Below are 17,293 nucleotides of genomic sequence, written 5' to 3'. Positions count from 1 at the left end.
TTAGTGTTTTTACTTTTATCGTTGTGCATAATGTAAGTTTATACATTTATTGCAATATATACCTGTTAAATATGTCTGGAATTCATTTTTAGTAATTTCCTATTAAGAAATTACTTATCATACATTGTATAATAAACTATGCAAAAAATCACTTATTTACTTTAGAAGCAAATGCTTTTCTCATGTTTCTGCTTGATTATTTAAAGTTTCCTACTGAATGGCAACCCAACTAACACTGGAACAACATTTCTGTTCTCATAAATGCATAGTAAGTGTAACTTCCAGGATGCTACTGACTATGAAACATGCTGTCCCCCACATTCCTCTTTTATTTCATATAATTAACTACTGCCTTTTTCCTTTTTCTGTTTTTTCAGTCAAAGGATCAAGAAAGTTAAGTCTGCCAACAGATCTTAAGGCTGATCTTGGTACGGTAGGCAAAAGCCAACAACTTTAAGTTTTCTTACATTCATTTGGCTGAACATTTTTACCAACCAATCCATAAATGACATAATGCTTCCTAGATAGCCATATCTAATAGCTTTCCAAAGAAGGCTTTTGTGAAAATCACCATAGAGTTCTGTTGGCAGCATTCAACATTATGTTTGTTAAAAATCATTTTACAAAATTACATTTATAAATCATTACACATCAAGGTATGTAATGTTTCTTGTTTTCTTTTCATCACAAAAATGTTTTATTATTTGTCACATATATGGACTTTATGACTGTAATCTTGTGAATGAGCATTCTTCTGGATTCTTTTCCCTATTGTATATGTTAGTACTGCTTAGAATTAACACTATTTCACCAAAAAAGTCTCGCACAAAATAAAATGGAGTTCTGGTTCTAATTTTGCTGTTTTTTGTTTGTTTGTGTTTTAGTTTTGGTTTTGGTTGTTTGTTTCTTTGTTTTCAGTTTAGTTTGTTTTGTTTTAGGAACACTGTAGACAATTTGATTTAAGGAGCTTGGTTTGTGTAGTGGTAATAGGCTTAGGCATTAAAGTCTGACACTGGAACGTACTTCCTTAGACAGGCCTTCACACTTCTTTCAGTGCTTGTATCTTCTTGTTTGCATATGAGACTTTTAGTTTTGCTTTTTTAAACTTCATTAAATAAACTATATTTTAATTTCCTTTACTCTGACACAAAGCTATAGAGGGAAATCCAACTAAGGTCTTAGTAAAACAGACAAGCTACAATCACCTTTGTGCTGGTCTTCTGGTGTAAAAAGCTGCTTTGGATTGCCCTCTTTTAGCTCTTTAAGATTGTTGTTATTACTATTTCCAGTATTTTTTTCTTCTGAAAGCAGAAACCAAGATCATTGCTGCAAACTGGTAGAATTGAAAGTCCATGACAATTAGTAGGTCTGGTAGGATTCTATGCTAAATCTATCAGGCCTTGAGCTTTTGTTTAGTTGGGAGGTTTTCAGTTCTGCTTTTCTCTCAATAGGGATTGTGGGTCTGTTTAAATTATTTATTACATCTTGACTTAACTTGAATAGATCATATATATCCAGAAATTCTTCCATATCCTTTTAGGTCTTCCTGTTTGGCAGGCTATAGATTTTTTTAAAATATGTTCTTATGTTTTTCTGATTTCCCTATAGTTTGTTACAGCATCTCTTTTTCTTTTATCATTTTATTAATTTGGATCGTCTTTCGCCTTCTTTTTGGGAGTAGGGGGGTCTTCGAGGCAGGGTTTCTCTGTAGCTTTGGAGCCTGTTCTGGAACTAGCTCTTGTAGACCAGGCTGGCTTTGAACTCACAGAGATCTGCCTGCCTCTGCCTCCGAAGCACTGGGATTAAAGGCGTGCGCCACCACCATCTAGCATCTTTCTCTTTCTTTATTTTTAATTGATTTTTGTTTAGCTCTACATTTTTCTATGTTCCCCTCCCTGCCTCTCCCCTAGCCTTCAACTCTCTCCCAAGGTCCCCATGCTCCCAATTTACTCAGGAGAGCTTGTCTTTTTCTACTACCCGTGTAGATTAGATCTATATATGTCTCTCTTAGGGTCCTCATTGTTGTTTAGGTTCTCTGGGATTGTGATTTGTTAGCTGGTTTTTTTTTTTTTGCTTTATATTTAAAACCACTTATGAGTAAGTTCATGTGATAATTGTCTTTCTGTGTTACCTCACTCAAAATGATGTTTTCTATCTCCATCCATTTGCCTGCAAAATTCAGGATGTTATTTTTTTCTGCTGTGTAGTACTCTATTGTGTAAATGTACCACATTTTCCTTATCCATTCTTTGGTTGAGGGGCATTTAGGTTGTTTCCAGGTCTGGCTATGACAAACAATGCTGCCATGAACATGTCCTTGTGGCATGATTGATCATCCTTTGAATATATACCCAAAAGTGTTATTACTCGGTCTTGAGGAAGGTTATTTCCTAATTTTCTGAGAAATCACCACACTGATATTCAAAGGGGCTGTACCAGCTTGCATTCCCACCAGCAGTGCAGAAGTGTTCCCTTTACCTCACAACCTCTCCAGCATAACTTGTCATCAGTGTTTTTGATCTTGGCCATTCTTATAGGTATAAGATGGAATCTCAGAGTTGTTTTGATTTGCGTTTCTCTGACTAAGGATGTTGAACATTTCATGTCTTTTAGTCATTCTAGATTCCTCTATTGAGAATTCTCTATTTAGGTCTGTACTCCATTTTTTTATTGGATTATGTGATCTTTTGGTGTCTAATTTCTTGAATTCTTTGTATATTTTGGAGATCACACCTGTCTGATGTGGGGTTAGTAAAGATCTTTTCCTTTCTGTAGGCTGTCATTTTGTTTGTTGACCATGTCCTTTGCTTTACAGAAGCTTTTCAGTTTTCAGGAAGTCCCATTTATTAATTGTTTCTCTTGGTGTCTGTGCTGCTGGGGTTATATTCAAGAAGTGGTCTCCTGTGCCAATGCATTCAAGTGTACTTCCCACTTTCTCTCCTATAAGGTTGGGTGTGGCTGGCTTTATGCTGAGGTCTTTGATCCATTTGGACTTGAGTTTTGTGCATGGCAATAGATATGGGTCTCTTTTCATTCTTCTACATGTTGATATCCAGTTATGCCAGCACCATTTGTTAAATATGTTTTCTTTTTTCCATTTGATATGTTTTGCTTCTTTGTCAAAGAGCAGGTGTTTGAATGTATGTGGATTAACGTCTGGGTCTTCTATTTGGGTCCATTGGTCCTCCTGTCTGTTCTTATGCCAATACCAGACTGTTCTCAGTACTGTAGCTCTGTAGTTGAGTTTGAAGTCAGGGATTGTGGTGCCTCCAGAAGTTCGTTTATTGTACAGAATTGTTTTGGCTATCCTGGGTTTTTTGCTTTTCCATATGAAGTTGGGTACCATTCTTTTGAAGTCTGTGATGAATTTTGCTGGGAATTTGTTGTTGGCTAAAGGTTTGTCAGTGCTGTGAATTTTTCAAAGAACCAACTCTTTGCTTCACTGACTTTTTTCATTTCTATATCATTATCTTGCTTTTTCACTTCTAGTTTTAGCCTATTTATCAAATAAGGACTAAGAAATTATTTCATGTATGTATTAAGACTTGCTTTGCGTACTACAATATAGTCTGTTTAAGGAAAAACTCCTGTGGACTGCTCACAAGAATACATAGTCTGCAAGATGTGGATTGAATCTTCTGCAGAAGCCTCTTAGGCCCATTTTCACTAAATGTTACTTATCTCTTTATTTTTCTTTGTTAATTTGTTTTGGTTTGAACAACCAGTGCAATTGGTGGAAATGTGGTATTACAGCTATTCAATATTACTATACTAAGGTCAGTCAGCACCCTTACACCCAATAGCACTTACTTTGATGAAATTGAGTATCCCAACATTCAGGGCATGTATGTTCAGAATTGTAATATGCCGTGTATCTCTTCTAATTAATTTTGATTTGGAGCCATTTTGTTAGAAATTAAAATTGCTACATTTGCTAGCTTTCTCCGTTAGTTTGGAGTTTCTCTTTCCATGCTTTTCCTCTAAAGCTTTGTTTCTTTGCAGTGAGATCTATTTTCTGCAGTCAACAAAGAAGAGAGTCTTGTTTTTAATCTAGTCAGTTAGTATGCATTGTTTGAAAGAGAGATTGAAACTGTTATCATTCTGTTAATTTTGACAGTATGTATTCACTCTTATTTCTTTGTTGTTTCTATTTTCTAATTCTTGTTTGCTTATTTATTGCAGTGGGGTTATTTTGTGCTGTGCTCTCACAGATGTGTTTATTGTTCTCTGCAGTGTGGAGGACTCATTTGACTATTGCCCAAGCTCCTTGCTTAGTGGTGAGGAATGCCTTTAGTTTATATTTGTCATCTGGTGTCAGGATGCATAAATGGAAGTTTCTGTTCCACCTGGTCCCTCAGCCATTCAATCCCAAAGAAACACACAGATGCTTATATTAATTATAAACTATTTGGCCTATTAGCTTAGGCTTATTATTATCTATCTCTTATTATCTATCTCTTACAATTTAAATTAACCCATAATTCTTAACTATATTTAACCATATGAATTGGTACCTTTTCTCAGTGAGGCATTCTCATCTTTCCTCCTCTGCATCTGGTTGGTGACTGACTCTGCCTTTCCTCTTTCCAGAATTCTCCTATTCTGGTTGCCCCACCTGTACTTCCTGCCTGGCTACTGACCAATCAGTGTTGTACTAAAACAATACAAGTGACAAATCTTTATAGTATACAAGAGTATTCTCCCATAGCAAGGAAGTTACTGGACTTGTACTTTAATCACTCATATTCCTTCAATGGAACGGTTTACAGTGTTCAAGTGAAATTAGTTTGTAATCGAGTTGAGGTATCAGTTCTCTCTACTGGACTACAGGTACCGTAAATTCCATGTTCAAAATGGAAGCAGTTTCAAGGAGATTTTTATAGTTTTACAGAACAGAGAAAGTCATAAATCAAGGCAAGTTTGAAGTACATTTGTGGGTTTACCAAGAAGGCATTTACATTGAAATGAGGGGCGCTTTTCTACAGGCTCAATATGCTATTTGATAGCATTCTTTGTTTTTGATTTGATAGAAGCTAATTGCCTGCTAAGTTAGTAGGTTCTAAAAGCCATTTATCTTTTGTTACAAGACGGTGTGGTTCAGACTGGGAGGTGGGAGATCAGAACCTAGGCTAAGATAAGGTGGTCAGTCTCTGAACAGCCCGCATGCCTCTGCAGGTACTGGAATTCTCATCAGCTGATCAGTCCCTAAAAACACAGATTCTTCCAGGAATTTTCATCTGCAACCAGATCCAGCTTCTCTTCAGAAGTTATTTCTCACAGTTCCTCCTGTCAGCCAAGCATCACATTTTATGCACGTGGGAGTCACATATTACTTATTAAACATTAAGGTTCCCTCATAGCTAGGAAGCTCATTCCTAGGACCTGATGTAGATGAGGCTGAGAAGTGAGAAGAACTGTGGTCAGGAAGAGAAGACCAGCTGGAAAGGGCCATTAGGAAGAAACTCCTTCTAGTCTGATCTAAACTCTCTTTTAGCTAGCAGCATACTGCTTTACAGTTGCTATGTCATAGAAGAGTTACCCCTTATATCGTCATTCACTTCACTTGCCCATATGTTATTCTGAACATTTTAGACAAGTTAATATGGATATATAATTTTTGTAAAATAAAAGTAAAAATATCCTTCTAAAGATTTTTACTGTATCCTGGAAAAAGTCTGAAGTATCTTTAATACTGAAAAATTTTTTAAAACTAGCATGTAATAGTGTCTAGAACCTATACTAAAGCAGAAACTATGAAGAAGAAAAATATTAATCAATACAAACTGACATAAAAATTATAGGTAGGCTAGAATTAGTAAACTACTTAAATATACTGTAGAGTGAGAGAGAGGTCCCGGGATGTCAAAAAGAAGCATAAAATTATATAAAAAAAACTAAATCTTTTAGAGATAAAAAGTATTTTCTTGGAGATGATTATTTCACTAGATGAGCTTAATAAAAAGAACTGACACTGCTTAAGAACAACATGAACTCAAAAATTTACTGTTTAGAAAGAAACTCTGTGCCATCTAGTGCATATGCTGCAAGAATTCTGGAAAAAGAAATAATGAGGGATAAATAATGTTTGAATAAATGATGAACAGTTTCTCAGTTTGATAAACAATAAAGATCCACAGTTCCAAGAAGCATAATGAACCCCATGCATGAGAAATGTAGAGACAATTATATAAAGAGCATCATAATTGAATTTCTTTAAGTGCCAATTAGCCAGAGATGTGGGAGATGACATTTTAACACGTCAAGTAGCAAAAACAAGAATAAAGCAAATTTTTTTCCACAGAAAAAGAAAGCTGAAAGAAAGTAGAAAAGTATGTTTAAATTATTGAAAGGAAAACAGCATAACATTCTGCCACCAATAGAAATCATGTTCAAAATGAAGGTGAGATAAATGCTTTATTGGGTATACAAAAGCTAAAGACATGCTTGGTGGCACATGTCTACAGCATTCCCAACAATTGGAAAAGGGAAGGAAAAGATCACAAACTTGAGGACAGCCTGAGCCATATAGTGATACACACTATATGTATATGTAGTGGCCACACACACACCTGAAAAAATTCAACCTCCAAATATCCAGATGTCAGAGAAATCTCAACATACCCAGAAACTGATGAACACCAAAAATGGTAAATTCTGATGAGTTCAAAATATTAATTTTTTTAAATCTCTTTAAAAATAATTGTTAACTGAGGGAATCCAAAATAATCATCAAAAGATAAATGATTCAGCAAATAGTGGCATACCCAGACAATGGAATATTTCTCAGAAATGAAAATAGCTTCTTGACACAACAAGAAAGAACCTTGACTAATCACTATGAGCAAAGCCAAGCAAAACCGAATAGAAACTGGCTCCAGATAAGCCTATGTAGTAAACAATATGACAGAGATTGACTTAGTCAATAGCTAGATTTGCATTTCTTTTGATTTAGCTCCATTTTATTAACATAAATTTCCAAGTTGACTATCTGAGCTATGTCTAATTTTTTCAATTCTTATCTATCAAGAACATCTATCACGGATTTATTTTAAAAGAACATTTGCTTGGCATAGTGGATAAGCCATAGGCCCTAAAGCAAGGTACCATGTCTGTGGAAAGAGCAGGGGTTTTCTGACTGCTGTATGAGGATGGGGGTATTGTTGCTAATTGTATATCCAAAGCAGTTGCCATCGTCTAACGCTCACTAGGTGGTCAGTGACAAATGTTGCCTTCATTATTCTTCTTTTTTAATGCTGGAGAAGGAGGATTAGAACTCTTGACTTCCTCTTCACAGTGTCTTCATAAGATAAAATCTGCCTTTTTAGCTGAGATTTCTGAATTTCTGTTCAAAATGAAAGATGCTTTGATTCCAAAATGACTAAGTTTCAACTGACTTCATTGGCTTCTTAAGCACTACTAAATATATTTTCAAAACTTTAATTCTTTCTCAAATATTTGGCTAACTCTATAGTTCAGTGTTTAAGCATATATATATCAGTTGAGAAAATCAGTTTAGACTCTTCCCTGATGGGAAATCTCATTTTTTTATGTTCTCCATTTTTATCATGTATAATGTCACAATAATAATAAATTATCTTACAGCTTACAGGGTTATTTGAAAATTAAATAAGATAGTACACAGATATATACATACACAATGCCCACCATTGAAATACTGATAAATGTTAACTCTCATTTTAAAAATTGGTAGGAAAAATTCTAGTACAATAAAATAGTGAGAAATAATTCCTGCCATGAGTTAGCTGCAAAGTAATCCAGGAAAGACACAATTTTAGGCTTTAAAACTGTGCAGTACAGAAAGGCTGTAATAGATTGCCAGGTCCACATAGTTAACATTGCTAGTAGGCATTTCCATACAGCAGCTCTACCTCAAGGATGACCAGAGCAGAATGGTCCATAGGCGTTCTTTATATTGCAGAACCATGAAGGGTATTTCAAATGCAATTTATTACTTTTAGGCAAAATAAGAAAATCTGTTTTGTGCTAAATAAGTTTTGTACCATTATAAGGTCTACTCCTAGTCCAAGTTTTCAAAGTGCTATCCAAACACTCATAGATGTTAGATGAATATTTTATACTTAAGTAATTCTATACTCTGAGACAAGAGTGACAAAGGCAAAAGCTTATACCGTGTCTATTGCAGCCCTTTGTGTACACATGGACTCCAAAAACACTACAAAAACTGTATGAACTAGGCAGTAACATTCTAGATTTACAAAGGAAATCACAGAGTGAAGACATGAGTAGGGCAGAACTAATTAGTGTCAAAACTAGAATGTGCATGAAGGCAGCTATGTCCTTAAGTACCGCTCTCAAGTGCATAGTATGATGCTGTGTTCTGCATCTTAAACTCCAAGTAAAAGAAATACTTCCAAAACTTACATAAATTGGACCTGTTCAAATAATGTGATAAAAATACATTATTAAAACTTATTTTATATTGCCATTCAACAATATATTGAATACATAGTAGGAATATACACCACATTTCAAACAATGATAAATAAACAAATTATGAAAGTGTGTGCTATACATAAGTGTTTTGATTTTTTATAATCTGAAATTGTAACTAAATCTTAAAATAACAAGAAACTAGTGATATGCAAATGGGTTGGAAGAAGAGGAATTCTTGTTCCTCCATTTTTAAACTATGCCTTTGGATTTCCTCATCTGAAGACTTAACTATGATATTTATTCTGCCTTCTTCCTCTTGGTACAGACCATGTAAATGGACACTGCACAAGTCCAACCTCTCAGAGTTGCAGTTCTGGAAAACGTCTTTCCAGTGCTGATGTTTCAAAAGTAAATCGCTGGGGTCCTGGAAGACCACCATTTAGAAAGGCACAGTCAGCTGCTTGCATGGAGATTTCTTTACCAGTTACAACTGAAGGTAGGCTAAACATGTCAATTCTTGTGAGTACAGTTAAAAGCTTGGTTTGTCATGGTAACAGGTGCTGGGAGACAAGAAATGGAAGTTAATTTAAAAGATGATAAAACCCACATGACATTGAAAAAAACAAGATCCTACTTGACTGTGGCCATAACTCCAATTCTATTCCCCAGTCTACCTCCTTCCTTATCTCTAAAAACAGAAAAAAAAAATGACTCCACTATAGGTAGGCTATACAAAAGGTGACAATCTACAAAGGCAACCTTAATTACCTATGCTGTCAAATGAATATAACCAAGTTTAAAAAGACACTTTTTTAAATTCTAAAATTCAGAATCATAACCGGATCTGGTGGCACAGGCCTGTAATCCCAGTTGCTGGGGAGGCAGAGGCAGGAGGATTGCAAGACCTGCCTGTGTTACAGAAAGAGCTCAAGGACAGTCTGGACCATTTACCAAGACCCTATCTCAAAGAAAAAAGGACAAAAAGTCTGGGATATAATTCAGTGCTGAGCACTTACCCAGTCTGCGTGAGGTCCAGAATATATCCCCAGGGCCACCAAATAAATAAATAATAAATAAAAATAATAAAGTTTATAATCCTTGTAAATTTTTAAAGGAAGTTGTTTCCTTATTCATAAAATAAGTATGTGGATGGGGAGTCAAATACAATAAGAAAAGAGACAAAACTTTTTAGAGCAGGAAAGAAAACAGAATCTTATAAGTTTGCTTTTACTCTTTTGTTAATAAAGATTTTAGGAGGGGGGAAATAATAGAAATATTTGGCTGTAATAACTCTATACTATTCTTTAAATCTTCAAATGGCAATCTATTTTCTTCAAAAATGTTTTTAATGAATTCATTACTCAGTTTTTATTTAATAATATGCCATACTAAATCTTGTCCAGTAGACATGGAAATGACTAAATCATATTTCTAGCAGGTGTTTGTGAGTATCAGTATTGAGTAATAATAAATCATTAGTGAAACTTTGGAGACAGATTGGCTACAAATGTTATAATAGGAGCAATGTGTAAGAATTATAAAAGCAAGAGAATAATCATTGGAATGAATGCTGCAGACTTTTGAGTCATAGATATTTCTGCCTCTAGTTTGTGCTAGAAAATAGTTTAGTAATAATTCTGTCTTTAAATTTGTAAAATATATAGATGATAAATTTTACAAGATATTTTTTATAAATTTGGTAAAGGTATAGGGAAAATAGGGAATATTGCATTCTCTTCCTTCTAAATATATTTTGAAGAACTCATATTTCATCTGGTTCTATGAAAATTAAAAAAGGCACACTGGGATCTGTCAAGAGGAAAAAGGTGAGTGAAGACAGTAGAAATACTAGGAGCCTGTCCTTGAGCAATTAAAGTCAGTATAACTATATTTCTGTTTCGCAGATGGAGGAATTTTTGCTTGTTGGAGGGTGCATATGCTCAGGTGTTAATGAAGCAAGAGCACATAAAACCATGCTGCTGTTTCTTTTCTAAGCAGGCTGAAGCCTTTTCGGAAAATCCAGCATTAACAGGATGGCACAGTCTGTTTTATCCTTTGGCGTTAGTTAGTTAAACCTGGATTTGGGTTATAGGCAGGCAGGTCAAAACAAGTCTACAGAAATCACATTCCCGTTTTTGGACTTACATTAAAACTTCGATTTTTAGAGCTTCACTTGCATACAATATGTTTGTCGCAGATCATTTATGATCCAGATTAGTCCTTTCATGTGGGCAACCATGGTTCTGTTGGTAAGTGTGACTTGCCAAAGATTATTAGTATGGTGTCTATGATCAAAAGATGCGAAGGAAAAACAACTACAGTGGTAGAAAATGTTATAATCTTGACTATTTAGATTTAAGAATTTTAACTGATCATTCAGGAAATGTAAAAAAGAAACGTGGTGTGCTAGAACTCAGGAGACTGGAATTTTGGTTTTAACTCTGCCTAAGTTTATGATAGCACATAAGATTTCAGACTCTACTCCTTCAAAATGAGCTGGTACCTTGGGGACTTCACGCCAGTAAACAAAGAATAAAACCTTTCTTTCTCTCATAATTATGGTTTTCAGGTATTAAATTTGACTTGTTTTATAGATTCACTAATGCTTAATTTTGCTTTTTAAACCTTCATAGAAGCCAGAGAGAATTCCTATAACCGCTCCAGGAGCTCTAGCATCTCCAGTATTGACAAAGACTCCAAAGAAGCGGTTACAGCTTTATACTTCATGGAATCCTTTGCGCGGAAGAACGACTCCACCGTTTCGCCTTGTCTGTTTGTTGGAACTAGTCTGGGAATGGTTTTACTCATCTCCCTGAACCTACCGTCATCAGACGAACAAAGGTGTACAGAGCCAGTGATGGTATTGCCAAGCGGTAAGAGTTTTGACTCATTCATTCCCTTGCTGCTACTTATTCAACTTTAGATATCAAGAATTGCTAATATGCATTGATTCTGGATGAAGGTGAGGAGTATAAGCCTCATATGTAATATGGACTATTAGAACTTCATGTATTCTTCCAACACTTACCACACTGCCATTTACCACTTCTCAGGGTGAGAGTACAGTTGAGTTGTTTCTATGAATGGGATCCAGAAAGGCCAATCTAAACCCTGCTTTCAGAAATAAGCTCCTTAAAAGTGTTGAGATAAACATTACTGCACAAGTTCAATTTATTTTTAATAACTTGGCATTTTTCCAAAGTTCTATGTCAGGCCAGAACCTACAAGTGTTTTTACATCATTCTTGAAATCAGAATAAAGAAAGTAGAAGAAATCTGACCTAAGGTGGATATTTGAAGTTTTCCTTGCATTTTCATGAAGATCCTCAAGAATTCAACTTAGGAACATGTTCTATTCTCCCTGAAATTTCATTTTTATTTCTTTTTTTTTAAAAAAGTTTGTGTGATTCCCTTGACATTCCTATGAATATTTTTTAACAGATTCTAATCATTATTAGTTTTACTTCCTCTTTCATAAATATAATAAATGTTTTAGGTATATTAAGCTAAAAAATTTTATGAATGCATAGGGTAAGAGATTTTTTTAAACTGTCCATATAGCATGAATGACAGGTTAGAGAGAGTTGGGCTTTTGTATTAACTTGTGTTACATAGGCAGAATAGTCAGCTCTGTGAGTGTGACAAATTTAGAAACCTCTTGTCTCTAAACTACTAAAAACAAACACTTTATTTTGAGCCAATATGACATAGAGAAAAATACTTTTTAAAGCATTTCTAATTGTAAAGAAATATGAATTTTTTATTCTGCTGAAGTTAGAGTCAGATCAGTGAGGTCAGAATGAATCACCAATTCAAATCTATTCTTTAACTTAATGATTATATATATATATATAATATTGGACATCCAGTACGTGCCAGGCATTCTGTGGGGTCCCCTGCAGGCTCTCCAGCAGGCAGGGGCAAAACAAACAAGATGCAGAAATAATGAAACATGGCCTGGTTTTATTGTAACTGGTTCTGAATCAGGACTTCTGAGTTTGGCCCTTATTGTTTTACTTTAGCATTATTTTATTTATATTTAGTCATAATTTTACTTTAGCACAGCACAATTTGGGGAAGATAAGTATTCAGATAACAAGTCAGTCCCAAGTGCTTAACAAATATAGCCTACTAATACAGCTATTAATGGTAAAAGAAATGAAAGAAGAGATAATATGGGTGCTGTATATGATCTGATCTATTTTCTGTAAACATGATACTACTATTTAAAATTCATTAATTAAAAAGAAGAAAACTATAGTGCTAGGTTCATGTTTGTTTTGTAATTATCCATTAAAATAAAAAAAAAGAATAACTGGAAGCCAGCTTTCTAGCAGTAAACAGAGAAAAGGGTGTGGAATTTCCTAAGGAGAAAAGGTGACGTAAGGATGAGACTGAGATTGGAGACTGCTGTACCTCCTCACAGTCCGTTGACTGACTCTGCAATTGTTGTTGTTCTGTGGTTGATGATTGTTCTGTGGTTGATGATTGTTCATCTATTTCCATATTCATTCTCTGTTCTACACCCCATTCAGTCCTAAACCCCCCATGGTATTATTATCTATAATACAGTACTGCACAGCACATCTCTCTAACTTACCTTACATAATTTAAATTCTATATTAATTTATTAGGAAATGCTCATTACCATTTTTTACCATTCATAGATACCATCAGTTTATTCTTAGCACATATGAATTTAACTGTTTTGAATGCCTCATATTAGTAAAATCACACAGAATTTACCCATTTGTGGCTGGCTTATTTTACTAAATGTAATACCCTTGATGTCTTTTAATATTAAAGAACTGCTCTCTTTTAGGCAGTGGGGAAGAGACAAAAATCTTTAATAAATAAATAAATTTAAAAAAATAAATTATAAAAAGGGAGGAAAAGCATGGCCCTTGGTGTGAAAAAAAAAGATTAAACAATGTTGCAATAGCATATATGTAGCACAAATAATAAAAACTCATGGACATAAATTGGGGATCAACCTAAAAACCATAAATGCAAAACAGTCAAGCCACTAGAGAAGTCTTAATCTCTACCAAAACTGGGTGACTGCAGGTAAGCAGACTAAGCCTCTATCTCCTCCCATTTTATATCCTTTCTAGTGCTGGGGTTAAAGTTGTGTGACTCCCTAGGACTTGGATTAAAGGTGTGAGCATAGATTTCTTTCTGCATTGATCTTGTGTAGTTCAGGGTGTCCTTAAACTTCCAGAGATCCATCTGACTCTGTCTTCCAAATTCTGTCTAAAAGTGTGCGTCACCATTGCCTGACCTCTAGCAGTTTTAGCTTTGTCTCTGGCCTTCAGGCAATATTTGTTTATCAAAATACAAATAATATAACACTAATATAATACTGCATATATACATCTATATATGACTTTTTGTAATCCATTCCTCTGCTGGAGGCTTAGGTTGTTTGCACATCTCCACTATTGTGAGTAGCACTGCATAGGAGTACAAGTATCTTCACGGTCCTGGGTTACAACCCCAGTGCTATATTGCTTGATTATATGTTAGTTCCACTTTTAGTTTTTTTTTTTTTACATCTTCATAGCTGTCCATGTCTATTTACTGCTCTCAATGGCAGTGGAACCTAGGATTGTAATGCTATTTCATTTCTATTTAATAAAGTTCGCCTGAAGATCAGGGAGTAGGATACCCTCACTCAACAGTCGTACAGACCAGGCAGCGGTGGCACACACCTTTAATCCCTGTTGCCAAACTAGTTTGCCATAGAAACTGGGCAGTAGTGATGCATGCCTTTAATCCTACCCCTAGAGAGGAATGTAAGATGGGAGGAGACAATTATCAAAAATACTCTTATTCTGAGATTCCTGGAGGCAGGATCACTATTTCAGACTGAAGTAGAGGTAACAGCCAGTGACTGGCTGTTTTGCTTTTCTGACATTCAGGTTGAATCCCAATATTTGTTTCTGGGCTTTTATTAATTCTACTAAATTTGGCACCCAATATGGGGCAGTAGAGCATGAGACTCTTAATCTCAGGGTTGTGGGTTGAAGCCCCATGTTGCCAAAAGTAGCAAAAATAGTGAAGATCCAGAAACAGATATTGGGGTTCAACCTGAAGATCAGAAAAGCAGAACAACCAAGTCACTAGAGAGCTCTTACTTCTAAGATAAGAGAATGAAGCCTAAAAATAAGTCAGACTCAAGTCTCATGCAATAGCCAACTTTATTTAGAGTATTAGACACTTTATACCCTGAGTGTTAAGAATGGTCCCCTGCATAAAGTTCTCGTGAGTTCAAGCTGTATGTAATCACAAGGACAAATCGAATGTGGCAAAAACATGTTTTTCCATAGAGGCCTACAAATAAATAACAATAGCCAGTTGTAATAATAATCAGAAGTAAACTCATTCCTATGTGCTATGCTCAGGAGAGACAAATTAAAGGACATACTGAGAACAAATTCCATGTGTTTGTAGAAACTTAGGTCATAAGACTCTTGTTTTCCTGGCATTTTCTCACAAGCACTCAGAATTCTCCTCACACTACTCCATTCTTGGACTGTGTTCCCTTGCATGTGTGGATATACCAACAGTGTATGTTTTAGTTTCTCCACATGATGCCATCATTGTTATCTTTTGATGATTTTAGAATGGTTTTCCTAACAGATATGAGGCTGTACCTCATCATGGTTGTGTTATCCTGGTATTCCAACAAACCAGACAACTTGAAGAAAATGAGTACAATACTGGAAATACACCGTGCACCAAACCAAGTCAGTAAAAAGTCTGAACAGACCCAGAACTAATAAGGGGTTGAATCAGTAACTAAAAAGTATACTACTAAAAATAAAATCCCACTTTCCTTTTTTTAAGAAATGTTTTCACATAGCCTTGCTAGTCTTAGCAACACATTCTTATTATTAATATGGAAGTTTGAAGAGTGGTCAATCATTGAATTGGAGAGCTGGGAAGCACATGCATACTATGTCTCTTTCCATACTTCACTTTTGTTTGTATCAGAATCATTTGAAGGTATTGCTGTGATAGGGATGGAAGGACCCCACCCCAGACCCTCTGGTTCAGTAGGTCTAAGATAGTCTGAGGATTTGCACTTTGACCAAGTCCTTGTGTGATGCTAATCTAACAAATGAACTATTGCATGTCCTGATTGTGTATTAATATATTGTAGTTTCCTTATTAACAGTTAATAAAATGAAGCCCAGAGAGAATAAATAGCATGCTTCAAACAAGCTAGAGAGAGGAGTAGATTTGAAGCTGAGTTTCTTGAATCCCTGCTCAGTACACTTTATAATTGATCACATTGTGTTTCTTTCTCAGTTCTAATATTATTATATTGAATTGCTGTATTAGAAACTACAAGCTGTAGCTGACCTCCCAGTCCTGAGTCAGTAAACTGACCTGGCTAAATTCTGTTTTAAAAATCCACAGAACCTTAGAAATCATCCCTAAGGAAATTAATCAGAGATGCAAAGATTAGGCAACCTAGCCGAAAATCATGTTAAATAAGATTGTATGGAATTAAAGACCTTAACATAGAACCTGGAACTTTAAAACTACTTTTAAAAAGACATAGGAGAAAGAAATACTTCAATATTTAATTATGGGCAATGGTTCTCCAAGTAGAACCCAAATGATCAATAAAAATGGGGAAAATTGACAAATTGGATCAAATTAAAAGGGTTCTTCACATCAAAATGAAGAGTAGAAGAGACAATGAATGGGAAGAAATCTTTGCTAGCTGTTCAACAAGGAGCTAATAACCAAAATACATAAAGAACTAAAATGAATACCAAAAGTAAGTAATTCGGTCAATAAATGGACAATCAAATTGAATATTTTCTCTTTTGATATATTATTGGCATATGTTAATTATACAAATTATACATAATTACATATATATAGTTATTTTCCATACCATGGGAAAAACAGGTAAATCATCTTTTTTTCTGAATCAAGATACATGAACTTGCCTAAGAGTTGAAAGTAGTTATTTTAAAAAGACAAAACTTTAAAATTATTTTATTAGAGGCCAAGAGTAATAAAGTTTTGGATTCCATAAGCCCTGATTCTATCCCTAGTTATTTTGTTAAAAGAACTTTGTAGTAGGAAGGCTGTTAGTTTGTTCCAGGCTGCTCAGCCCTAAAATAATCACACAGAAACTTCACTTAAGTGTATTGCTAGCTAGCTCTTATATTTTTGGTTAACCCATTTCTATTAATCTGTGTATCACCATGAGGTCATCGCCTTCTGGCAAAGTTCCAGCTGACAGATCCAGTGCAGGCATCTGTCCCTGGCATCAGCTACATGGCTTCTTGCTGACTCTGCCTTCTTTCTCCCAGCATTCAGTTTAGTTTTCCCACCTAGCTCTATTCTGCCCTGTTTATAGGCCCAAAGCAGCTTCTTTATTAACCAATTATATTCACAGCAGAACTTGTTTGTCACACCATTAAAAGTGGCATCGCTCCAGGCACAATGGTGCATGTCTTTAATCTCAGCACTCAAAGGCAAGGGGAGTTTGATCTTAAGTTTGAGGCCAGTCTTGTCTACAGAGGGAGTTCAAAAACAGCCAAGGCTACAAAGAGAAATCCTGTCTGGAAGATAGATAGATAGATAGATAGATAGATAGATAGATAGATAGATAGATAGATAGATAGATAGATAAAGTTGAAGTCACTTTTTGACGTTTTAGCTAAGATCAAAGGTCAAGTACAAAATTGGTGGCATAGAGTAACTCTGAATGCAATATCACATAATATTTATTGAGGGCTTGATTTCAGAACAATTAAAAAGCATTTTCTAGCAAACAAGCATCAAAAAGGAAATTGGAAACAGGTAGTACACTTTTTTAATAGTTTAACTCACTTGAAAAAATAAAGTTATAA

At 35.1% G+C, this 17,293-nt stretch overlaps 1 protein-coding gene across 1 annotated transcript in view; it reads left to right on the top strand.

Annotated features, from left to right (window-relative positions):
* The window catches only part of Stxbp5l (syntaxin binding protein 5L), a 208,717-nt gene that overhangs the window by 172,928 nt on the left and 18,496 nt on the right, over window positions 1-17,293 (top strand). The window contains exons 21-22 of the mRNA XM_050148905.1: window positions 8,741-8,911; window positions 11,049-11,288. Coding sequence (XP_050004862.1) covers window positions 8,741-8,911; window positions 11,049-11,288 — 411 coding nt within the window. The remainder of the gene's footprint in view (window positions 1-8,740; window positions 8,912-11,048; window positions 11,289-17,293) is intronic.

This window comes from Alexandromys fortis, unplaced genomic scaffold, assembly GCF_014885135.2.
Source record: "Alexandromys fortis isolate MF-2015 unplaced genomic scaffold, M_Fortis_MF-2015_v1.1 scaffold_4, whole genome shotgun sequence".
In the NCBI taxonomy this organism is placed as follows: domain Eukaryota; kingdom Metazoa; phylum Chordata; class Mammalia; order Rodentia; family Cricetidae; genus Alexandromys; species Alexandromys fortis.
The sequence above is the reverse complement of the archived record's forward strand: the minus strand, read 5'-3'. Positions and strand labels throughout refer to the sequence as shown.